We start from the raw sequence: 26750 nt of genomic DNA on the forward strand, positions 1-26750 counted from the left end.
TAAATAGATCATTTCAACAAATAGAGAAAGAGCATTTGTCAAAATGCAACACATTTTCATGATAAAAACACTCACCAAACTGGGAATAGAAAGGAACTTCCACAACCTGGCAAAGGGCATGACAATCTACAGCTAACATACTTAATGGTAAAAGACTGGATTTTCCCCATAAGATCAGGAACAAGACAAGGATGTCCACTCTCCATTCTATTCAATATTGTACTAGAGGTTCTGGCCAGGGTAGTTAACCAAGAAAAGAAATAAAAAGCTTCCAATGTGGAAAGGGATATTTAAAACGATCTCTATTTACAGATGACAAATTTATTTCTATGGAAAATCTTAAAGAATTAGCTAAAAAACTATTAGAATTAGTAAACTCTGTGAGTTTGCAGGATCCCAGACCAATATTCAAAAATCAGTTGTATTTCTATGCACTTGCAATGGACAATCCAAAAATAAAGTTAATGAAACAATTTCATTTACAATAGTATCAAATAGAATAAAATACTAAGAAGTATGTTTAACAAAGATGTACACAACTTATACTCTGAAAACTATAAAACACTGCTGAAAGAAATTAAAGAGGATCTAAATAAATGGAAAAACATTTCATGTTCCAGGGATCAGAAGACTTAATACTGTTAACATGGCAATACTCCTCAAATCGATCACAAATTCAACCAATCCCTATCAGAATCTGAAGAGGTTTATTTGTAGAAACTGATACTCTGATTCTAAAATTCATACGGACCCAGAAGAGCCAAAAAAATGCTGAAAAAGAAAAACAATGTTGGAAGAATGATACTCCCCAATTTCAAAACTTACCACAAACAACAGTAATCAAGAGAGTGTGATATTGGCATAAGAACAGATATATAGATCAACAAAATAGTATAGACAGTCCAGAAATAAACCCTTTCATTTATGGCCAATTGACCTTTGGCAAGGGTACCAAGACCATTCAATGGGAAAAGGAGAGTCTTTTCAATAAATGGTGCTGGAACAACTGGATTACCACAGGCAAAAGAATGAAGTTGGACCCTTACCCCACACCATATGCAAAAATTAACTCAAAATATCAGATCAAAGACCTAAATGTGAAAGCTAAAAGTACAAAACTCTTAGGAAAAAAACATAGGGGTAAATCTTCATGACATTGGATTTGGCAATGGATTCTTGGATATGACACCAAAGCACAAACAACAACAAAAAAATAGATAAACTATACTTCATCAAAATTAAAAACTCTTGGGACTTCCGTGGTGATGCAGCGGTTAAGAATCTGCCTGCCAATGCAGGGGACATGGGTTTGATCCCTGGTCCGGGAAGAGCCCACATGCCACAGGGAAACTAAGCCCATGCACCACAACTACTGAGCCTGCGTTGTAAAGCCCACGAGCCACAACTACTGAGCCCACATGCTGCAACTACTGAAGCCTGGGCACCTAGAGCCTGTGCTCTGCGACGAGAGAAGCCACCGTAATGAGAAGCCTGCGCACTGCAACCAAGAGTAGCCCCCGCTCGAAGAGTAGCCCCCACTCACCACAACTAGAGAAAGCCCGCGCTCAGCAATGAAGACCCAATGCAGCCAAAACTTTTAAAAAATTAAAAAAAGAGTTAAAAACTCTTGTGCTTCAAAGGATACAATCAAGAAAGTAAAAAGAAAACATGGGAGGAAGTATGTGCAAATCATTTATCTGATAAAAGATTTATATCAAATAAGAATTCTATACAAAGAATTATATCTATATAACAAACTTTATATAAAAGTTCTATATAGGAACTTAATATAAAGAGCTCTTATAATTCAATAATAAAAGACAAATAACTCAATTCAAAAATGGATGGGGGGCAAGATAGGGATAGGGGATTAAGAGATACAAACTACTATGTATAAGATAAATAAACAACAAGGATATATTGTACAGCACAGGAAAATATAGCTATTATTTTGTAATAACTTTAAAAGGAGTATAATCCATTAAAATGTTGAATCACTATGTTGTACACTTGAAACTAAGATAATATTGTAAGTTAACTATACTTCAAAAAAAAAGGGACAAGTGATCTGAATAGACATTTCGCCAAAGAAAATACATAAATGGCCAATAAGCACATGAAAAAATGCTCAACCTAATTAGTCTTCAGGGACCGTTTTGGTTCAACATAGAGTTGCTATATTACCCAGCAATTCTACTCCTAGGTACACACCAAAGGGAAAAAAAAGATGTCTATACAAAAACTTGTACATGAATGTTAACAGTAGCATTATTCATGTAGCCAAAAGGTGGAAACAAGCCAAATATCCAACAACTGATGAATGGATTAACAAAATGTAGTATATCAATACAATGTAATATTATTCAGCCAAAAAAGGAATGAAGTACTGATACATGCTAAAATGTGGATGAACTTTGAAAACATTATGCTAAGTGAAAGAAGGCAGTCACAAAAGACCACATATTATATGAATATTTATATGAAATATCAAGAATAAGGCAAATCAATACAGAAGGAAAGCAGATTAGTGATTGCTTAGGGTTGGGGAGATGGGAAGAAGGGGTGTGATAGCTAAAGGGTATAGGGTTTCTTTTAGAGGTGATAAAACTGTCTTAAAATTGACTGTGGTGACAGTTGCACAGATCTGTGAATATCCTAAAAACCAATGCTGACTTTAAATGGGTGAACTGTATGGCATATGAGTTATATCTCAAAGCTGCTTAAAAAAAATAATAACAGAAAATTTCAGGGTACAGCTAGTGAAACATAGCTGTATTCACAATATGTAACCAACTTTATATTCCACTATTCCCCAATAAATATCTTTTATTAAAGTCAAGTAAGCCTAGAAAATTTCTATCAGAAAAGCCATGTCGATTTCTAACTCCAAGGATTTGTACATGTCCTTTCCTAGAGCTTGCCCTCACCTTCCTCCTTCTGCCTAAACCACACTTCAGATATGCTTCAAAGTAGCTGGTTCATGCTTTGAAAAATGCCTTCTTAAATTATGCCACATCTCTTTAGACTATAATTTTCACTGAACCCCTGAAGCAGTAACTATATTGGACATGCAATTTTACACAGCTGTAAATCTTGATGTCTTGTCTTTCTATGCATAACCTATGTTCCTGAAAAGCATTTGCCTTCTATTGTCTTTGAATATCTTTTAGAAAGGTACTAAAGATATGATTGTTGAATGGATCAATAAGAAATTTCTGTTCTGTACATGGCTCACTACTACTGAATTAACTAGTTGTTGAACACCTACTACATGCACAGCACAGGAGCAAGAAGGAATAGGAGTCATCAATCTGGGTGGAAATGTAAGTCTTAGTTGCCAACCAATTAAAAACAAAACAAACTGATATTTCACTTCCTTTGTCTTCCATCTGCCAGATTTTCACCTGGATAGATCCAATTTGATACGTCTCTCTTCATGATCCATGGCTCTTCTCCTTGTTCCAACTTAGATATGACACCTGGTTTGGAAACTGGATACCCTATGATAAAAATAAAATTGAGGAATTGAGTTGACTACACTGAAGAAAGAAGAAAAGGTGCAGTTTTAGGAGCCCTACAATGAAGTTGTCCAGCTGGCCCTCAGCACAGTAATGACCTTCCACTGGAGAGAAGAAAGAGAGCAGAAAGTCACAAGTAGGTCAAGAACCCACCCAACTCAGTCAAATTCCAGTGAGAGGCACTGGATTGGCTAACTCTGAGTTGTGTCGGGAAGCCATCCTTACCCACTGAGACCAGGTGGCTGTAGTTCTCCAGCATCACATCCCTGTACAGGGTCCTCTGAGCAGGGTCCAGTTGCTGCCACTCCTCCTGGGTGAAATCTATAGCCACATCCTCAAATGACACTGGACCCTGTAATAACATGCTCCTGTTCAATCTGAATTGATCATTCTCATCATTTTTACCATAGTATACAAAACTACATTCCCAGTTCTACATTATGCCTATTGAGAAAAATGATGTAAAGATCTATCTTCAGCAGGAAGAGTCAAACACAGCAAGAGAACAGGAAAGCAAAAGAGACCTAATCACAAATGGAAATTTAATCAAGGCAGCATCCACTTCAAGTACGTGGATTATTCAACAAATGGTACATTTAGACAGGAGTATAGGTCAGGACATTACCTATAGGAAGACCCCGCCAAAAAAATTTCTTTTAGTCCTAGTAGCAGGAAATATTTTCTTTTCATTGAAAATTCAACTGATTTCTCTTTGTAGAGAATGCAAATCATGTATATGATATCCTCTAACTTTCCACTGTGTCTTCTCGAAATTTATATATAATATATATATATATGAACTATAGTTTAATAGTGGTTTCACGTGGTTTCAAAATATATAATCTGCATACTACATAGTAACTCTTTTCAAGTCTTTATTTTTTGTTCTCTGTACATTTTCCCTAATCCTAATTTTTGACTTTCTACTCTTTTCTATTTCATTGTATGGAAATCAAGTACAAAGTAAGCAAGCAACTCACCTGAGACTTGGTCATCTTCTGCTTCTCTTCCAAAAGGGAAAAGGTCTGAGGAATCAGGACTAGGAGATAGAACGGAGCCTCCTGAAGCCAGAACTGACATTCACCAGTCTAGAAACACTACCACCAGAAGTCAGGTGGATAACAGGCCACCCTGTAGAAGAAGGTCATTTGGTCCTTACGGAAGAGTCCTTACCGAACCACCATGTGAAGGAAGTCCTCTTGTGATTATAATATGATCACATAGAACTTGGACAAGGTGCATTTTTAATTGGATGAATGCTGATATGTCTTCTGTTGACTTACTAACACCTTATTGTTCCCCTTTGGACCAGCAATTATATTTGTTGTTCTATATGCAGAACTACCATAAGACAATAATCATGGATATATATGTCAAGATTTAACTGAAGATGGAGCAGATCCGTGGCAACAAGAATGGGAATGGCAAAGTAGAAAACTGCTTCTGTTTAGGGAATATGCATTCCCATATTCCCTAAACAGAAGCAGCCAGTAAAATCCTAAGAGCTCTTTCATATTTTCCCCTAACTTGGCAAATTCTCTTGCCAAGTCAGTATTCATGGATTAAAATTGTTGATTTTGTTAATTTTAAGATGTTTCCTGTTTAAATTTTTATTGCTGATTTTTAATAGTGCAGTTGTCCATATTAAAAAAAAATAGTTATAGGTTGGAACTACTGTTAAACATGAACATACCACAGTGCGGCAAGATAGTTACCTGGTAATCTTCTCAGTCCCAGGATGGGTTATGAAGACATGGGCTGAACTCATTTAGAGGAAGTGAGTGCTCTCATGATAGGAAGACTATTTCATACAGGGTATCCCAGGCTTTGTCAAAATAAATCTGGAAGAAAACAATCAAATAGTCATGCTCATCTCTGAACGCCCAGCTCTGCAACAAGTAAACAGCAGGCATTTAATGAATGTTTGTTGAACAGAATGTAGAAGGACTGCAATAAACTGAGGAAGAGGCAGGGCTGAAATCAAATCTTACATGAGAAAGAGAAAAAGCAGCCCTTCCTATCTGAGAACTGGCCTGGCACTCACAACTCTCCTATTTAACACGAACAATTACAAGAAACACCTATATCAGACAGGCCACTCCCTGACCAGGACAGATCAAGACAAAAACAACACCTCCCTTAAATCGTACCTGAACACAGACAAAACATCAACATTCTCCAGTTCACAAAATACCAAACATCCCCCTCTCCCAACTAACATGAAGGATTGCTACTTTACCTATCACAGCTTTAGTTTCAATCTAGTCATTCTTCTCTCTAGATAAGATTTATTAAAATTCCCACTCACTGAATTACCCCACTTCCTGACAACATCCAATTCAGAGCAAGGCCCATTCCCTACACCCTCCTCAAAGTCACCTAACACAAGGCCAAATCCTATAACAAGTGCTTTCTAACACCCTCTTATCGAGACACCCTTAAGGCTCCCCACTGTGTACGTGTTCCTAACTAGATGCAAGAGCAATAAACCCAACTTATTCAACTACAGGGTGTTCCTGGTAGTCTTTGGCTCGATGGAATTGACAGTAATAATCCTGTCCCTTTAGATTTGTTTGGTCTTACATTCAAAGGATGTTTTCTTCTGTGAGGATATGAATGATGGAAGGAGATGATGGCTTGAAAAAACATCTGAGGAGGGGCTTCAACTTGACAGCAGCCTCTGACCTACACAGACTGTAAAGTGAGGCATTTCCCAGTAAACTCGGACTAACCTTTATCAGCTCTGGGCCCCATTAATAACCTCTAAAAATCACTAAATCACCAGGTGCAGAAATCAGAAATCTCAAAGAGCACCTCCACCCCCCACTCCCATCACAGCACTGGCCATATAGGTCCACAAATCACTGGCCACACGGATACCCCATCAGCGCACAGGCCCGCCATCCCTGACCCACAAATATCACAGCTCTCCCTATGACTGATCCACATACATACCCAACACTCATCCTAGAGACTCCCCATCACTGACCCCAGAGACCTTCAATTACTTAAGGGGACCCTCATGGACCCCCGCCCCAATAACAATTTCAGTCTTCCTCAGGTCTCAACCCATAAATCCCTTCTGACCCCCAGCTCGATTATCAGGTCCCAAAACGCCCGCCACAGCTTATCCCAGTACGGACGTCACATTCATAGCAGCGAACTCTCCCGCTTCCTGTCTGGGTGAGCAAAGCACGAGGCTCCCGGGCCTGCGCTGTTCCGTACCGGGCAGTTTTGCCCGCTCCACACCCTGGGCGGCTTTGTTCAGGAGGCAATATGGCCGCCCCCATGCGCTGTGTCTCAGTGGGAGCCGCCATCTTGAGAGGCCGGCCAGTTCCGTACAAGCAGAGGAATTTGGTTTATTCGGAACCTGCGGATGGGCTGTACCACCGCGGCAGCGAGGGGAGGGGGAAAAGATGACAAAAAGGAGAATTATACAAATGGGTAAGGTAGAAGCTATTGCAGAGAGACTTTACAGGATTGGGGAAGAATCTGCAGTAGGACAGTACTTTACTGGAAGACTGTAACTGGTGTAAGAGGAATTTGGAATGGTGCAATCCTTTCGTAGGAGAGTCTACTGAAAAGGTCTGGTAAATGGTCCAGGAGATTCCAGTGTAGGAGAGCGGCAAAAGTGATGGAAGACTTGGGCAGCGGGGAGGGGCATGAACAGTTACTTATGCTAATTATTATAGGGAATCCTCCTAGGGGAAATTACAATTATGGTAATAAATCGCAGGGGGTGATTGAAGAAAAAAAGGAAAATTGATGGATAAACAACAAGGTCCTACTGTATAGCATAGGGAACTATATTCAATATCCTGTAATAAACCATAATGGGAAAGAATAGGAAAAAGAGTATGTGTATATATATATATATATATGCATAACTGAATCACTTTGCTGCTTTGCTGTAAGGCACAAACTAACACAATATTACTTCAATAAAATTATTTTTTTAAAAAAAGAAAATTGACACAGGGAAGAGGAGACTGAAACACAAAATAAAGGAGAAACTGAGGAAAAGAGAAAGGAAGCCTAAGGGACAAAAAGACATAAGGCATAAGAACAGAGAATGGAGACTAGAGGACAAAAGGGGGGAGAATGAGGGACTGAGAGTGAGAGACTGAGGACAGAGGCAAAGGAGAATGAAGGAGAAGGGGGGATTGACAGACAGAAAAAAGGAGAAATGAAAGGAGAAGACTGAGGTGGAGTGACCCACCATAAAGTTTTGCCTGGAACTGCCCCAGGAAATCCCTCCCAGGGACTTAAAAGTCCTGCTTTGGGAGGATGGCTGGGGAAAGTTGGAGAATAAGTACAAAACCCATAACGTGGCCCCAAAAGTAAAGGTGTAAGCAACACTGTCTTCCTCTCAAGTGGAAAACACTTTTTCCCTTGGCTGTTGATGCTGGCAGTCATGATTTGCAGTTTACAAAAATGGTTTATCCACTGTTGCATCACTCTGGAGTGATACAATTTAAGTGTACAATTTAAATGCATTGCAATCATAAGCTTTAATAATTAGTCTATGGCCTTGTCTGTGGATTAACTGTTGTGCTTTGTACTGATATAGTACTAGTTTAATTTCTAACAGTGTGAATATTATGACCATGTTTTCTAAGAGTTCAGATAATGAAAACGAGAGCATTTTTAATACCAATGACAGCATGACCCAGACATCACCGAAAAAGACTCTTATTTTAATAAAAGATGTAAAGACATATCCACATCTGGATTAGGGAAGTAAATAACTAAAACAGTGCAAACTGCAAAAGAAGAAAAAAAGAATTTGGGATTGGGCATGGTGGAGGAGGGGAATAAAAGCACATATGGAGAATTAAATTTAAAAGTCAAGGATGAGACAGACAAATACTTCTAAGTAAATAAAAGGGTTTTTTGATTTGTTTTTGGTCTCTCGAAAAGACACCAATGCTGAGTTGAAAATAGTGGCCATTGAATTCGACTGGACAGATCACTCCTAAAGGAATCTAGGCAGCAGAAAAGAAACCTGTCAACTGGCCCAAAGTGCCCCCGACATTAGATGTACCTCTCACCTTGTTGAGGTTGCCTACTGGGTGTTTAAAAACCAAAATATAGAGGATAAAAAGGCCCGGAGGCAAGCCCACCTACTGGTTGTTGCCCTTCAGTGTCAACCAGATGGCATGGGAATTTGAACTAACTACCCACGGAGATTCTTGACCTGATGAGTGATCCCCAGCCTCCACCAAGGTACAGCAAGTCAAGGAAACTAGGACCCAATCAGTGTGCCATATGTAAACAAGAGGGACACTAGAAGAGACAATGCCGTCAGCGCCCCCCAAGGCGGATGGAAATGGCAGAACCCGGCCACAACCCTCGAAGGCAGATGGTCCAAATAGATGAAGAATAATGGGGCCAGGGGCTCCTAAGCCAGCACTCCAACTGACCCCCGAGGAGCCCCGTCTGAGACTGGACATTGGGGAAAAGTCTGTTGAATTCTTAATCAACGCTGGTGCCACTTTCTCAGTTCTGAACACCGGATCAGGCACTCAGTCATAAGAGTTGTAAAATTATGGAAGTATCAGGGAAGGCCCAAGAACGGGCATTCATAGAGCCATTAAAATGCAAATTAGACAAACACGTCACCCATTCCTTCCTACACATTCCCAAATGTCCTATATCCCTGATAGGAAGGGATACCTTACATAAATTGGGAGTTACTATCCACCTAATGGGAGACAAACTGGAGACTGGCATTCCCCTAGACAGGTGGCACAAGATGGTAATGTTAATGGCTGAGGACAACCTTCCCTGGACAGATCTAAACAATTAGATCAAACTGCTAAGGGATGGTCTCCTTGCCTACAGGCAGTAGTAGCTACTGCAACCCTGCTAAAGGAGGTTGAGAAGTTAATGTTTGGACAGCCAATCACCATATGAACTCCACACCAGTTTCAAGCATTAGTAAGCCCTAAGGGAACAGAATGCTATCCCCCAGGTCAATTCAAGTCCAGGCTACACTTATGGACACCTTAGTGGTTACTATGAAAACCTGTCGTACACTGGGACTTCCCTGGTGGTCCAGTGGTTAGGAGTCAGCACTTTCACTGGGGCGCTGCGCAGCCAAAAAACAAAACAAGACAAAACAAAAAACCTGTCAAACCTGTCGTACATTAAATCCTGCCATCTTACTACCTACAGAAACAGGGCCCTTAGAACATGAGTGTATACAAACAATAGACACAGTCTATCCCAGTTACACCGACCTAGGAATCAAGCCTCTCCCAAACGCTGAAGAGGAGTAGTTTTATGAGGGAGGAAAAAAGCCTGGTGGGATATGCAATAACCTCCCAGACCCAAGTCATAGAATGAAGAGGCCTACCCCCAGGGACTTCAGCCCAAAAGGTGAAACTGATGGCCCTCACCCAAGCCTTAGAGTTCAGGACAGGGAAGGCCTTAAATATTTATACAGATTCCTGGTATGCATACGCCACCCTACACAGACACGGGGCTATTTGGAGGGAAAGAGTTATGCTTACTGCAGAGAATAAACAGGTGGTACATGGCTTAAGCATACTGAAACTCTCAGCAGTACAGATTCCAAAAAAGGTGGCAATGATTCATTGCTGGGGTCACCAAAAGGAGGATGCAGAGGATAATGGGAAACAACTGCCAAAAAGGTGGCCCTAGAACCAGTAACTTGGCAACTACCCTTCATACTATGAAGGTCAGATCCATCCAATTATTCCCCAATCTACACAAAAGAAATATTAGACAAAACCCCAAAACGGGGCTTCAATAGGGATTTGGGGAGTCATGGGTGGCTAGTTAATGCCCCAAACTGTAGCTTGCCAAGCCATCAGGGAGGACCATTAAGGATCTCACTATGGGAGGGAAGTCCTAGATAATTAGCTGGTTGAGATAATGGTGACCCCAGGCATGAAAAACATAATCGGTTGGGTAGTTGAGACCTGCCCCATTGGTGCAATAAATAACCCCAACACCAGAGCCCCCAGAGGCCCCCAGATAAGACCCATTCAAGCCAGAGGGACAGACCCTGGAGAACACTGACAGATTGATTTCACTGTCACACTGAGAGTACCGGACAATTTCAGATATAAGCATTCCCCACTAGAACTGGAAGGGCAGCTGAAGTGACTAAGGCATTACTAAAAGAAATAATCCCCAGGTTTGGGCTCCCAGGATCCTACAAAATGATAATGATCCAGCATTTGTGTCTCAAGTGACGAAGGGGATAGTGAGTGCCCTGGGCATAAAATGGACCTTACACTCAGCCTGTCAAGAAAACTGGATTAAGGTTCTTCTGACTGCTCTGCTCTACATGTGGTTAGTCCCCGGTGGGGATAAGTTAAACTTAAATGCATCTGAACTCATGAATGGTAGATCCATTCCCCAAGCCCAAGAAGGGACACCTTAACCCCCTTGGAATGAAACAACTCAAACTCTCCAGGTACGAGAAACCATGAAAGCTCTCACAGAATATGGTAACCACGAGCGGCCTGCACACACTGACCTGGCCCTACATCCCTTCCAGCCAGGAGAGTGGGTGTACCTAAAAACATGGAAAACAGGCAGCCCACGAGATCAGCTCACTCCTAAGTGGAACGGACCACACTTAGTGATCCTAACCACCCATTCTGCCCTGAAGTTGCAGGGGATCACTCCGTGGGTACATCACACTTGAATGAAGAGGGCTCCTGAGCCCCAACCTCTGGAGAAATAACCCAAGACAACAGACACCATCCCCCACCCCCCCGCTCCACACTACTCTTGTGAACCTCTCTCCAACCTAAAACTTCTTTTCCGAAAAAAGGCAAAAGATAAGTAACTGTATATGCCAAGCAATAGGGATTTTAGGATAACTGGATTGCCCTAGATTATCTGTTGGCTGACCAGGGAGGGGGTCTGTGCACGTCAATACAACATGTTGCTTTTTACATCAGTGCAAGTGGCCTGATTGAAGAAAGTGTAGACAGACTACTAGAAAAACCAACTTGGCTAACAGAAGCCAGCCAGCCTAATCTGGCCGAACAAATTCTGGAGCAGGGTAAAACAAGCCCTCCCCAGCATTCTTGGTTTCTACGTTTCCTGGGCCCCTTAAGAACCATTGTCCTCTTGCTGATATTTGGGCCATGTAGTTTAAATTGTCTGGTGTCCTTTGTCTCCAAAAGATTAGAATCTATAAAACTTCAAATGGTGGTCGCTCAGGGATACAAAGTCAGGGCTGAGGCCAGTCAACAAGCAAACATATCTCAAGGCAGCAGGGGAGAAGTTGTGCTCCTCCACCTGGGGTTATGACAACACCCAAACTCGGCAGGAAGCAGTTGCAGAAGACAGAGCCTCCCTCGCCCCTCAGCACCCGTCAAGAATGAGGGGCAGGTCAAAAGAAAGAGGGGGGATCTGCCACTGGCAAAGGCCACTAGTGTCCCCTGGGGAAAATAAGATGGAATCTAAGTGATAAGGTCTAACCTCTTCTTTTGTGCTTAGTCGAGTTTCACTGGCCCGTAGAGGGCCGTGTGCAGAGGCCTTGCAGCTAACCCATCGCATTAGAGCTCCCAGAGCAGAAGCGCTGTGCTGGACACCCCAGCCTGGCCTGAGGTGAGCAGAAGCCTGCGCACGACATTCAATTCAAGATGGCGGTGGCAGCAACAGGTCCTGTGCAGACGCTGTACCCGGCACTTCAGTCTGAGGTGCGTGAGCAACACGCCTGCCCCTCACCCAGGAGATCTCCACCCCGCCCGCCACTGACAAGAACCCTATAAAGTAGCCCCGCTAATGGTCTTTCCAGGAGAACGTGTGCTCTACAGCACCAGTTTGCACGTCTCCATTCTTTGACCAAAGAATAAAGCTTTCTTTTGCTTCTGAAGTATACCCTTCTTGGGGCCCGACTCCAAAGGGTCGGGAACACACCTTCTTTATACTGAACTCCCCCGAGGAGGAAATCTGTCTCCAAGCTTTTTCAAATTTTTCTCTTTAAATATTACCCAGACGAGTTAGCTATTGGTCACCATATGTGTGTAATCAATATAAATTTGTGTTTGTGTTCTTCGGAATTATCCCACTCAGTCAGTACTAACTTCAACCACTGTTAGCTTCCATTTGCAAGCATTTTAATTAAATCTGTAAGATGTATTTCCCATTTTGTCGTAACTTCATACTCACAGGCCCACAACGAAAAGCCTTGGGCTCAAACTCAAATTCCAGAGTTAAGTCCTCAAATTTCTAGTGAAAGCCGAGCCTGCCGGGTGAGTTCTTAAAACGGAGTAGGTACGGACGCCACCGCAAGATTCCTGGCACAGTGAGCCTCTGCGTCATCCCCCAGTGGCCCTTTTGCCGGCAAGTGGGTTGGGGACCAGGGCGGGAAACGCAGTGCTGGGATCAGGTGGAACGCGCCGGCACCACACCTCACGCGCGCCTGGCCTCTCGCTGCGCATGTGCGGCACCTCAGCGCGGGCATTCTGGGAGATGTAGTTTGCAGTCGGAGGGCACACGCTTCAGCGAGCCCCGCGCGAGGCGGCTTCTTCTGCGCATGTGTTTCCTCCAAGTCCTCACGGTAGTGACCCCGCGCGGGGGTGAGTCCCGAGAGGTTAAGCCCCTCCCTGGCTGGCCTTGGTCGGGGCTGGAGGTGCGCCGTGCAGAGGAAGATGGCGTGGGTATGAAGGGGTGGGGAATAATAGGGCTCAGTCGGACTTCGGGGTAGAGGCGTGGACCGGCGTGTGTCAAAAGCTACAGTGACCCTTCCCAGCCCGAGTCCGTGAGCCCCGGGTGGACGGGCTCCCGGGACTGCGTTCTTGCGGGTCGGGGATCGGGTGATGCGGGGGCTCTGCAGGTGTGGCGACCCGGAGCGCATCCACCGGTGGCCGGAGCGCACAAGTGGTTAACGCCCGGAGCGCCCTCCGGGGTGTGGAAAGAGAACCAAGCTTTACTGAAGGTCTGAATTGTTGTCGGTGGAATGCTACCTGCTTTTCCAAAGGTGTCTAGCTTTCACCCCACAGCAACCCTGTAAGTCAGTTTTTCAAACTATGGGTTGAAACCAAGTACGGTCGTGAGTATGGGTGATGAAATCTGTTCAGTTAGTAAAGACTAGTATTTTTATTTGCCAGTAGTTTTTAAAAGTTGGGTTATAATTTACATAGAATAATTTGCACGTAACTTACAGAGAATAAAAATGTAAAAATTGTTGTATACACCCATTTAACCACCACACCATCAAAATACAAAACATTTTAATCCCCCAGAAAGTTCTGAACCTTCCCAGTCAATCATTCCCCCCGTATGCTGAGAAACAACCAGTTTTCCAATTTCTACAGTTTAATTTTGCCTTTCTAGAACATCATATAAATGGAATCCTATAGTATGTACTCTTGTATGTGAACATTTAAAAAAATAAAATACTGTAAAATATCACATATGTATCCCATGTGATAGACATTGTTTTATGAAACTTACTATAGCTACATATGTATTTTTTTTCAATGACTATTTTTTTGAGCATCTGTGAGCCAAACACTGTTCCTGGTGCTGGCTATTGACTATTCAGACAAAAATCCCTGCCTTTATGAAATTTTAGTTTTAGTTAAGTAGAGATAGTCAGTAAACAATAAGCATAATAAAATCAGTAAATTATGTAGTATACTAGAAGGTGATGTGTTATACACAAAGAAAAAGTAGATCAGGTTAAGGGAAATGGGAGAAGGGTTAATTTTAAATTAGGTAGACTGGGAGGCCTCCTTGGTATTTGACGAAAGTCTTGATGAAATAGTGGAAGTGTGTGCTGGCCAGAGGGAACAGCTAGCATGGACGTGAGTGTGCACACACACACACCCCTACATTAACATTAGGTTGTTTTGTAAAATATATTTGTTAGCTTAATTTAAAAAGGGGTGGGCGGGTAAAGTCACTGGTACAACACAGGTATTATTTCCAATTTTACTGAGGCTCAGGAAGGTGAAGTGACTTGCTCAAGGTCAAATAGCCAGGAGGTAAATTCAAGCCCAGATATTTGTTTCCAACTCTCCTACTTTTTACAACATGTCTCCCAGCCTAAAACACAGCATTTGACTGAACTCTGCTCCTCCTCAGCTTAAACCACAGGGACCTGCACCTCAGTTCCCCTGGGGCAGATTCCAGACAGACTGTTGAATGAATCTCACCATGTGGACACTATATTTCCAAGTCTATAGATGTCTTTGCCTAGATCCTTGGTCCCACTGAGAACCCAATACTGGTGCATCCTACTTTCAAACTGTAGCCTGTCTCTATTCCTAGAGCCCTGGTTGGAGTCCACAGAGTGCATGACTAGAGGGTCAGAGAAGGGTGTACATCAACTACCACTTACATTTTGATAAATTTCTGACAACATCATTTTTGATGATTACACATTTACTTGGGGGGGTATATATCTATTTGACTAACCAGTTCTTTAATTTGTTCCAACTTTAAGTATTTTTAAAAGTGCTACAACAGATATCCTTGTAGCTAAATCTTAGTGCAAAAATCTGTGGTTTTCTCTCAATGAATTCTGGAGGACCCAAGGGAAATTCTCCCACAGTGGCTTCTTCAACCCAACTGTTGAGGCAGCTGTGTATGGGTTGTTATGGTCACCTGTGTCAGGGTTTATTACACCACTGATTCTGGAATCTTCAGGTCATACCTGGTCTCACATGGCTCATTCTCTTAAACCTATCTCTGTCTTTATAGATCTCTGCCTTCACCCAAGGGTTACAGAAAATGACCAAGTCCCAGGTGAGTTAGTTTGTTTTGCTATACAGGAACAGTAGTACAGGATTATAAAAATGACCACATGAGCTGAAATAGTTCAAAACAATCTTAATAATCAATGAGATTTCCCCCATTGGTTACAATTATTCTGTGACCTTAAACTTTTTTGTCAAAACATTGAATCCTCTCTTGGTTATACAAGTATAGGGAAATGAAAAATAATAAAAACAAATATTTAGTACACTGTAATTTAAAACATTGAGAATTAAAGTGTTTTATTCTTCGTGAAAAAGCTTATCAAGAGCGGTTTGAACAGTGCCTTCTCATTGTATAACTTTTGACACTGAGTAAGCATTTTTTCTATGGCTTGACATATTGGCAAATTGGATCAGCTTCCGATATTTGATCCTTTGCATTTAGGACAGTCAGTTCTGGACATGTAGTGGGTACTCAGTAAGTATTTGTTTAATGACTTATTATTAAATGAATGTCCTAATGGGTAATTATTTCACAAGTATAAAGTATTTCAAATATGAGTTTTGTGTCATGCACAAAATGGAACATAAATCTAGACAAACAGGCATCAAAGCACAGTGCTGGAGAAACAGAATGAGACCAGTTTAGTGTAATATCTCCAAAAACGAAGTGGGACTAAATTTTGGGAAGCATTGTCAACTAATGAACATGGTTAGAAACAAGTTGCCATGCATTTTTTTCCATTTTATGCATTATAGATCATTTTAGTTGGAATAGCAATGTGTTGTTACAGAGACCAGTAACATTCAAGGACGTGGCTGTGGGTTTCACCCAGGAGGAGTGGCGGTATCTGGACCCTTCCCAGAGGGATCTGTACCGGGACGTGATGCTGGAGAACTATATCAACCTCATCTCAGTGGGTGAGGACCATTTCCCAGTGTTGATTGGTATGCGCCTGGTTGACTGCTTTTCCTTTCTCAGTTGCTCCAAATTGCCAGCCCTCTGAAATACTTTTACTAGTGTGGCTCTGAGTCTCAGTTGATGACAACTGACAATCTTTGGGGAGATATGGCTACACGTTTGTTTAAAAAACCTCTTTTTAAGGTACAAATGAGCACCTTTATCAGGCAGTCCCTGATGAAGCTGAGAGTTCAAAGGACCTGAAGCCCAAGTAGCTAGGTCCAAATCCCTTATCATTTCTCATTGACAGGATATAAAACCATCAAGCCTGCTGTGATCCACAAATTGGAACAAGGAGAAGAACCATGGATGGTGGAGAGAGAAATCTCAAGTTGGAGATACCCAGGTGAGTTAGGTGAAGAGTTGTGTGGATGGAAGTGAATGAAATGAAGTTCACAGTTGGTTAATGAGGGCTGACATCCTTGAGAAATAGGCTTCAGATTCTCTGCTTAAAGGCCTCGGACCTTTGGAAATAACTGGGGACAGTTAACATAAGTTTCATATCTACCTGAACACCATTTCTGTGTACCACCTTCACATATTAATGTGGTTTTTTTGCATGGCTGTTAGAGAGTTACATTTTCTCCTTCAGGTGTATTCTGCCTGTCATCCCTATCAACTTCATTTAGGACCTTGAGAAGATATTTTTCTCTTTTTTAAAATTGTGGCAAAATATAGACAACATAAAATTTACCATTTTAAGCATTTTTAAGTGTACAGTTTAGTGGTATTAAGTACATTCACATTGTTGTGAGACCATTACCACCATCCATCTCTAGAACTCTTTCATCATTACAAACTGAAACCATTAAAAAATAACTCTCTGTTCCACCTTCCCCCAGCCACTGGTACCCACTATTCTACTTTCTATAGTTATGAATTTGACTATTCTAGATACCTCATATAAGTGGAATCTTAGAATATTTGTCCTCTTGTGTCTGATTTATTTCACTTACCATAATATCTCAAAGTTCATCTATATTGTAGCATGTGTCAGAGTGTCATTCCTTTTTATGGCTGAATAATATTCCATTGTAGTATATACCACATTTTATTTATCCATTCATCTACCAGTGAACATTTTGAGTTATTACCTTTTAGTTGTTGTGAATAATGCTTCTTTGAACATTGGTGTACAAATATCTGTTTGAGTCCCTGCTTTCAATTCTTTCAGGTATATACTCAGAAGGGAAATTGCTGGATCATGTGGTAATTCTCTATTTACATTTTTAAGGAATTCCCATGATATTTTCCACAGCTACTGCACAATTTTACATTCCCACCACAATGCACAAGTGTTCCAATTTCTCCACATCCTCACCAACACTTGTTATTTTCTAGTTTTTTTAAGTAAATAGTCATCCTAATTGGTATGAAGTGGTATCTCATTATGGTTTTGATTTGCATTTCCCTAGTGATTAGTGATGTTGAGCATCTTTTCATGTGCTTATTGGCCATTTGTATATCTTCTTTGAAGAAGTGTCTATTCAAGTTCTTTGCCTATTTTATTTTATTTTAATGTATTTATTTTATTTTATTTTATTTTTGACTGTGCTGGGTCTTTGTTGCTGTGCAGGTTTTCTTTAGTTGTGGCGAGCGGGGGCTACTCTTCCTTGCAGTGCGTGGGCTTCTCATTGCAGTGGCTTGTCTTGTTGCAGAGCACAGGCTCTAGGCGCACGGGCTTCAGTAGTTGTGGCTTGCGGGCTCTAGAGCGCAGGCTCAATAGTTGTGGTACACGGGCTTAGTTGCTCCGTGGTATGTGGGATCTTCGCGGACTAGGGCTCGAACCCGTGTCCCCTGCACTGGCAGGTGGATTCTTAGACACTGTGCCACCAGGGAAGCCCCTCTTTGCCTATTTTAAAACTGGGTTGTTTCTTTATATATTCTGGGTATTAATCCTTTACAAAATATATGATTTGCAAGTATTTTCTCACATTCTGTGGGTTGCCTTTTCACTTTCTTAATAGTGTCCTTTGACACCCAAAAGGTTTTAATTTTGATGAAATCCAGTTTACCTATTTTTTCTTTTGTTGCCTATGCTTTTGGTGTTATATCCAAGAAATCATTGCCAAATCCAACTCCATGAGGCTTTTTTCTGTATTTTCATCTAAGTGTTTTATCATTTTTTTTTTTTTTGGCCACGCTGCAGTCAAGTGGGAAATTAGTTCCCCAATCAGGGATCGAACCTGCACCCCCTGCAGTGGAAGTGCAGAGCCTTAACTACTGCACCACGAGGGAAGTCCCAAATAAGTGTTTTATCATTTTAGCTCTTTAAGTCTTTGATCCATTTTCAGTTAGTTTTTGTATATGACGTAAGATAAGGATACAACTTCATTCTTTTGCATGTAGGTATCCAGTTTTCCTAGCACCATTTATTGAAAAGACTGTCCTTTCCCCATTGAATGATCTTGGTACTCTCGTAGAAAATCATTTAACCATATACATGAGGGTTTATTTCTGGGCTCTCTATTCTATTCCATTGGTCTATCTGTCTGTCTTTATGTCATTACCACACTGTTTTTGATCACTATGGTTTTGTAGTATGTTTTAAAATCAGGAAGTGTTAGTTATCCAACTTTGTTCTTTTTTTGGAGTGTTTGACTACTTGGAGTCCCTTGAGATTCCATGTGCATTTTAAGATGGATTTTTCTATCTCAGCTAAAAAGTCACTGGGGTTGGACCTAGAGTTTTTGATCTTCATTTCTCTAGCATTCTAGCCTCCCCACCATCACCTTTGCGTTGTCATAGTGTCTTTTTTTTTTTTTTTTAACATTGTGTTAATTTCCTAGGGCTGCAATTTAAAAATTACCACAAACAACAGAAATTAATTGTCTTATAGGTGTGGAGGCCAGAAGTTCAAACTCAAGGAACTTCTGGCCTCATGGAGTTTGGGGCCCAGCATGGTGGTACATGAAAGCATTCTGGTTCCCCAACCTGTGAACTTTCTGAACCCCCTCCTTTAGAGTTTTTATGGAGGCTCCATTACATAGGCATGATTGATTAAATCATTGGCCACTGGTGAGTACTTCAGCCTCCAGCCCCTCTCCCCTGTCTGGAAGTTGAGGCATGGAACTGAAAGTTCCAGCCCTGTAATCACATGGTTGGCTCCACTGGCAACCAGCCCCCATCCTTAGATGCTTCCCATAAGTCACTTATTAACATAACAAAAGACACCTTTGTGACTGTCATCACTTAGGAAATTACAAGAGTTTTTGGAGCTCTGTGCCAGAAACAGGGACAAAGATGAAATATATATTTCTTATTATAAATCACAGTATCACTGGGATAAAAGTTATGTGTTGAAGCCTGCGGGGTTCCAGTGGTAGATACAGATTAGAAATTTACTCACTTTCTTTCTTTAAAGAGTGATGACTTACATGTTGGGAACTGGGCCACGAAGCTCAGTAGGATTGTCAAATTCTGAGCCAAGGAGTGCCTTAATTGCTCTGGATATAGGTAGCATAAGTGTAACAGTAGTCAGGTACTGTCAGAAGTTTATAAAATATCAATAGATGAAAATGAAGATTGATAGGAATTTAGATACAGGGTGAGAAATCTACTGCTTAAGATTACATTAATAGAATCCAGAAGCTTGGAAAACAGGATATAAAGCAGAAAGTGGCAAGCACATAGCTGTCTGAGGATCAGTAATAATAAATATAATAATATCTAACTAGTGAAACATTACATGCTAGGCAGTATTCTGAGTACTTAAAGCGATTGACTCGTTTAATCCTCACAAAACCCTGTAAGATAGGTGCTATTATTATCCTTTTTTATACAAGGGGAAATTGAGGCCCAAAGAGATTAACTTGACCTGTGCCACACATCTAACTAGTGATGAAACTAAGATTGTAATCTGGATTCAGAGCCCATGTGCTTAACGACAATTCATTTTCCTTCTGTGTTAGGTAGAGAGCAAGGTAGGGAGAGCATTTAAAAGTCAGGATTGATTCAGTATCTATGAACTATTGTAGAATAACATGATACACTCAGTAATCAGAATTTAGCAGTGACTCTAATCCAGAGGCAAGTTTGGCTTATCCTATGGCATATTTTCCTCTTACTGGACATAGGAATTCCTGCGCCCTCACACCTATACAAGAATGAATTACCATTATACTGGTTACAAAAGTGTTCCTGTTTACAAGTAGAATTGATGGTTTTATAAAATCAGTTTCATGCTGCTGGATGAATAGACAAGAGCTCAAAGACACTGGAAGCAAAGAGACAAGTGAAGGTTAAACTACAGCAATCCAACAATGAGTTGATGAGACACTAGCTCAAATCTCTCTGTTGCTCATCCAATCCTTCCTTTATTTCCTCTAATCACCATTTTACCCTAGTCACTTCTTTTTCTCCTAGATGGGCTCCTCCCATTGACCCTGTAGCAGCTGTTCTTCTTTGTTCCTTTTTACTACTTCTTGGCATTATTTCCATTTTTCTCCCCATTTTACAAAGTCTTGTATGCATATAGTCAAATATATTTATGTTCATTGTCATAGTATCTAGTTCTTTTACTACTACTACAGTTTTTTAAAAAGTTGTGGCTTTCCTGCTAAGCTCAGGGGTATAGATTCCTTTTAGCCTTGGTATTTCTTTTAGATATGGATACTGGGTCTGCAAGTAAAGATTCAATCTCACAATAGGGCAAAAAGTTATGAGTCATAATACATTAGCAGAAATATTCACCGACATATAGTTTATTATGCTTCCTTCTAGAAAAAGTCTGGCAAGTTGATGACCACATGGAGAGGCACCAAGAGAACCAAGGAACACTTTTCAGGCATGTTGCATTCATTGACCAGAAAACTGTGACGGAGGAAAAGGGTAACAATTGTAATGCACTTAAAAATAGATGTCATCTGAGCACAGCCTTTGTTTCTTCAAAACAAAGACTCCAAAGACATGACTCGTATCATAGAAGTTTTAACTATTTAGACTTATTTAGTGGTAACAGAAGATATGCAAGAAAGAATGAATGTAGTGAATGTGGAAAAGTCTTCTTCCAGAAGTCAGACCTCATTATACATAAGAGAACTCATACAGGAGAAAAGCCCTTTGTATGTACTGAGTGTGGGAAAGGCTTCAGCAAGAAATCAAATCTCGTTATACATCTGAGAAGCCATATTCTAGAGAAACCTTATGAGTGTACTGAATGTAGAAAAGCTTTCTCCCATAAATCACACCTCATTGAACATCAGAGAATACACACTGGGGAGAAACCCTATGAGTGTAATGAGTGTGGGAAAGCATTTTTCCAAAAATCACACCTCAGTATTCACCAGAGAACTCATACTGGGGAGAAACCCTATGTGTGCGATGAATGTGGGAGAGCCTTCAGCATGAAGTCATACCTCTTTGTACATCGGAGAATACACACAGGAGAGAAACCTTATGTGTGTACCAGGTGTGAGAGAGCTTTCAGTGAAGTGTCCTGCCTTATTAGACATAAGAAAATCCATACTGGGGAGAAACCTTATGAATGTAATGAGTGTAAAAAAGCCTTTTCTGAGAAGTCTGACCTCATTATACATCACAGAACTCACACAGGAGAAAAACCCTATGAATGCAATCAATGTGGGAAAGCCTTCAGACATAGCTCAGCCCTCTGTCGCCATAAGAGGACTCATAAAGAAAAAGTTTCTTAAAAGAGAAAGTAATGTGGGAATATTTTCAACTAAAAATTACAGTGACAGAAAGCCTTCATTGGAAATCAAACCTTATTATGTATCAAGAAGTCTTAAGAAGAAGCCTATTCAACAAATTTAGAAAAGTATGTAGCTATGTTTCTGTAGAACTCATATTTCAGATGTGATGCCAAAGTATTTCTAGAAGATATTACAGAAAGTACACCTCCTTGTTAAGGATAAATGCTTACTGTGGACTACAAAGACTTGAAATATTAATAAGTGGGCTAGTCAAAACAAAATTAGAAAATCATTTATGGACAGTATGCAAAGTATGAAAGCATTATATTCCAAACTGTTCTACATTACACTATGCATCACATAATGTAAATCATATAGGTATTGGAATTGCTTACGTGAAGCTAACAATTATGAATATAAAATAAGTATTATATATGTAGAATGACATTACCAATTATTTTCCACATTAAATAATACTATTTTTTCTTTTTTTAATTATTTATAATTTTTTTTATTTTTTGGCTGTGCTGCACAGCTTGCGGGATCTTCGTTCCCCAACCAGAGATTGAACCCAGGCCATGGCAGTGAAAGTGCAGAGTCCTAACCACTGGACCACCAGGGAATTCCCTATTTTTTTCTTCTTTTAACAAAGTATGAATTGTAACAAAACATAGGGCCTCCTAAATAAGAATTCTAAAGTATAAAATAAACGTTTTTCCTGTTGTTTGTTGGCATATATAAAAGACTCCTGCTACTTCTTGATCAGTGATAAGAGTGTGTAAATGTATTGTTATTTACATAAAGTATATATGAGATAGATATCATATGAGAGTGAGCAAAAGAAAATAGCCATGGCCTCTTACAACACTCACTACAATTTACATAGTTGTTTTTGGTGACTAAGTTACCCCCTTTTTATATACTGTTATTGTCCCCTCAGATCTATATGTTGAAGCCCTAACCCCCAGTGTCTCATAATATGACTGTATTTGGAGATGGGGCCTTTAAAGAGTAATTAAGTTAAAATGAGGCCATTAGGTGGGCCCTAATCAGTCTGACTGGTGTCCTTATAAGAAGGGATTAGGATACCAGGGATGCAGATACAGAGAGGAAAGGCCATGTGAAGAGACAGCAGGAGGGTGACCTCAGAGGAAACCAACCCTGCCTGCCCCTTGATCTTGGACTTCCAACCTCCATAACTGTGAGAAAATAGATTTCTGTTTTTTAAGTCAGCCAGTCTGTGGCATGTTTTTTTGGCAGCCCTAGCAAATTAATATGCATACTATTATTCATTTTCACTGGATTACTTCATAAGTTTGAATATACAAACTATAAGTACTACATAATCTAACAATATGATTGGGGGCTTGTTGTACTATGTACCATTTCTATCTATTTGGCATTTCCTAATTCACCTGTGATAGAATAGTAAGAAATACTTCTCATAAGGATTTTACAGTTCAGAAATATGGAGACTTTTTTCAGAGAGAATTATTCATTTAAAAAAATAAAATCCATTCAATGGTGGGGGGTAGATGCCCTGTAAATTTCCATGTAAACATCCATGGCATTAGAAATCAACTTCTCCCTTATTTATTAATTTTAAATGCAACCTCATTTTTTCCTAAAGTGAGTTTTAACAGAGAATTATGTACACAGGTGAAAAACATAGAAGAGGTGGTGTAAGAGCTCTCGTTCTGCAGGCAGCCAGATTCTAGATTCTAGATCTGCTTTGAGCCTTATTTTCTCTTCTGTGAATTAGAGATAACAACGCCCTAATTTGTTGGGTTATTGCAAAGATTATACAAGATAGTATATGTACGGTATTCATAAGATGTTAGCTATTTTTATGTTTTCCAAGGGTACAATTGGAACTTTCATTCTAATTAGAAAGATAGGGAAACGATTCACTGTAATCAGGTCTGTGATAGAGGGAGATAGAAAGGACTTGGGGGAGGGGTGTCACATGCATCATTGTGTTTCATTCTCACAAGGATATGAGCCTGGAACCACTGCCCTACATTGCCCCTATATTAAGTCACTGATTTAGGGGTTAGTCCTAGAAGTGTATTGCCTATGTAACAGAAAATAAAATATGTGACATTGGCCTAGCACTTGGGCAGTGAGAAAACATGTCAAAGGCTGAAAAGATGATGACAAGCTGGCAAAACAATTGGTAAAATTGTCTCCTCTACATACACCTACTGTGCTAACAGCTCTAGAAGATATTAGAGAACAGAGTGTTAGTAATATTTGCTCACTGATATTAGCTGCATTTGGCAAGCTTTTATAAGAAGGAGATAAACTCAGGAAAAATTAGTGATTGACAAGCCAAAATAAAAGCAAATAGTCCAGAAATTTGGGGCCCTACAGAATTTTTTTTAATTAATTAATTTATTTATTTTTGGCTGCATTGGGTCTTCGTTGCTGTGCACGGGCTTTCTCTAGTTGTGGTGAGCGGGGGCTACTCTTCGTTGAGGTGCGCAGGCTTCTCACTGCGGTGGCTTCTCTTGTTGCAGAGCATGGGCTCTAGGCGCGTGGGCTTCAGTAGTTGTGGCACGCGGGCTCAGTAGTTGTCGCTCGCGGGCTCTAGAGTGCAGGCTCAGTAGTTGTGGCACATGGGCTTAGTTGCTCTGCGGCATGTGGGATCTTCCCGGACCAGGGCTCAAACCCATGTCCCCTGCATTGGCAGGCGGATTCTTAACCACTGCACCACCAGGGAAGTCCCCCTACAGAATTTTTTTCTTTAATTATTTCTAGACTTCTAATAGTTGAGAAAGATTTAAAAGGTTTTGAGAATCGACAACCTGATAAACCTTTCAGTGAAATAAAGTGACTTAGAAGAAAGATCTTGTTGAAGCCTGATATCTTCAAAGTGTCTCATCTGCCCACCCCAGCTCCATGTTACAGGAGCTCAATTTTAGTCAGCTCCAACTGGGAAGACCTGGGCTCCCGTTCCCAGCCTAGCTCTTTCTTATACAGTAGCTCTACCCAAGACAAGGTAGGCCAAGAATACTGGGGCCCTGATCCACCCCCCCTCCAGGCTTTATGTTTGTAGGGCAAATGTTCCACGCCAGGGGGTGATGGGGGACCAAAAGCTGAAAGGACAGCAGCCTGTTTTCCCAACTCCCACTTATAGAGCAGAGGTTCCATACTGGGAGGAGTAAATCAAAAAGACCTCGGGCTTCCATTTCTCTTCCCAAATCCCACTTGCAGGGAGGAATTTCCATGCCAAGAGGAGAAACCAAGAAGCTTCCTCAGCTCCAATGCAATAGTGTAGACATCTGTGCAGGGAGAGAGGCAAGAGGGAGGACTGGAAGCTCCAGAGCTCCACAGAGGGACCTGACTTTATTTAGTACACAGTGTGGAGGAATGCTTGACTTCAGACATTGTTGAAAACAGAGATCTTAGTGGCAAGCAATTAGAATTCTATTCCATAAAATAAGTAGCAACAAATGAAATAGCAGGCCACCCAAAAGTTTAACAGAGGGAACCAGAGAAATAGCTTAAAAAGTCCCCTGGAAGATCACAGTTATCCCTGTCTGGAAGGCTGTGCACACATCTAGGTTTCACACTCAGAACCAACTGGAGCAGGCACTTGAAAGGTATAGTCACTAACTGAACCTAGGCCAGACTTGAAAGAATTCTCTAAGTCACACACAGATCCATTAGCAGAGAGTGGAAGCTTTACTGGCTCAAGGGACTTAGGCGCACCTCTGACCAATCACTGGCTGAACATTACAATAATTTGGACCCAGGGGTGACTTCTAGGAAGCCAGGCTTGGGGTGGGAGATGGAGGAACTGAGCAGTAACATCAGAGACTATACACTGTGGAGGAAAATAGACTTCACAAAATTAGTCCAGGCAAGCTACTTTAAAAAACTAACAAAATAAAACAGAGCAAATTCACAAGCCCTGAAGGGGATATATCAGAACCCAAAGTTCCTAAAATATAGTATCTCAAAAACTATGAGAGATTCAAAGAAACGGAATAGTATAACCCTTGTACAGGAAAAACAGTGGCAATAGAAACTACCTTTGAGGAGGCCCAAATGTTGAACTTTTAAGGCAAACACTGCAAAAAAATGCTATTATAAATATGTTCAAAAGCTAAAGGAAACTATGTTCATGAAAGTAGCTCATGAATAGAGAATGTCAATAGATAAAATTATTTGAAAGAACCAAACGAATTCTGGAGTTGAGAAGTACAATACCTGAAATAAAGATTCACTGTAGGGGATCAACAGTAGATTTAAGTTGGCAGAAGAATGAGTGAATTTGAAAATAGATCATTAGAGATGTTATGATCTGAGAACAGAGAGAAAAAAAGAATGAAGTAAATTGAACTGAGCAGACTTCTGGTTTCTTATCTGACAGAAAAATCTTAGAATTTGTCACTATCATCTTCACAACAAGAAAAAAATTCTGAACAAGTTGGAAATCAACAATTCTTCTCACTTCCTGTAGAGAATTTAGGTTACAGGACAAACTGCTTCCCTGAAAACTAGAGAAAAAGGAAGATACGGAGAGGTTACTAGGAACAAGCTCACCAGAGGAGCCAGTATAGGTAGGAACACTTAGATTGTAATTGATGAATTGCTGGAGACTCAATGTGAAGTAGACTGAGAGTTAAAAACTCTCAGGGTTCAGTCTTAGGGGGACCTCCACACTTTCATGAGTCATCTCCAGGACCCCCCCCCCCAAGTTCTTCAGGTAACGATCAGAAAAAAGTTCCTTCCTGCTTCTGACAGAGGGAGCAGAAAAGTAACCATTTTAGAATATACCCAGAGGATTCTGTTCTTTTTAAGATAGGACTTGCATCCAAAGAAACTGTTTTCACCAGAGCCTAAGGGAAGAACTATTTTTAAGAGGGGCTTGCATCAAAAGAAACTATTTTAACTTGAGGGAAGGAAAATATTCCACTCC

At 40.8% G+C, this 26750-nt stretch overlaps 2 protein-coding genes across 2 annotated transcripts in view; one reads left to right on the forward strand and one right to left on the reverse strand.

Moving 5' to 3' along the window:
• LOC132363406 (uncharacterized) overlaps positions 1-6767 on the reverse strand; it is a 51422-nt gene extending 44655 nt beyond the window's left edge. Inside the window, exons 1-5 of the mRNA XM_059919113.1 lie at positions 6662-6767; positions 5234-5359; positions 4499-4649; positions 3744-3870; positions 3405-3500 (exon numbers count right to left, since the gene is read on the reverse strand). Of these exons, the coding sequence (XP_059775096.1) occupies positions 3405-3500; positions 3744-3870; positions 4499-4513 (238 nt within the window). The 5' untranslated portion in view covers positions 4514-4649; positions 5234-5359; positions 6662-6767. The remainder of the gene's footprint in view (positions 1-3404; positions 3501-3743; positions 3871-4498; positions 4650-5233; positions 5360-6661) is intronic.
• Positions 6768-13091: 6324 nt separating this feature from the next.
• Positions 13092-22234, forward strand: LOC132362649 (zinc finger protein 182-like). Its single transcript, XM_059917522.1, has 5 exons — positions 13092-13168; positions 15216-15260; positions 16006-16132; positions 16423-16518; positions 20895-22234. Exons 1-5 carry the CDS (start codon positions 13160-13162, stop codon positions 21821-21823), a joined length of 1206 nt encoding a protein of 401 aa, XP_059773505.1. The 5' UTR covers positions 13092-13159; the 3' UTR covers positions 21824-22234.
• The last annotated feature ends 4516 nt before the right edge of the window (positions 22235-26750 follow it).

This window comes from Balaenoptera ricei, chromosome 3, assembly GCF_028023285.1.
Source record: "Balaenoptera ricei isolate mBalRic1 chromosome 3, mBalRic1.hap2, whole genome shotgun sequence".
Classification (NCBI taxonomy): Eukaryota; Metazoa; Chordata; class Mammalia; order Artiodactyla; family Balaenopteridae; genus Balaenoptera; species Balaenoptera ricei.

Coding starts and splice junctions, on each gene's coding strand:
- LOC132362649 (XM_059917522.1), top strand. Junction 15,261..16,005: donor AGAAAATGACCAAGTCCCAG/GTGAGTTAGTTT, acceptor GTGTTGTTACAG/AGACCAGTAACATTCAAGGA. Junction 16,519..20,894: donor CTCAAGTTGGAGATACCCAG/GTGAGTTAGGTG, acceptor GCTTCCTTCTAG/AAAAAGTCTGGCAAGTTGAT.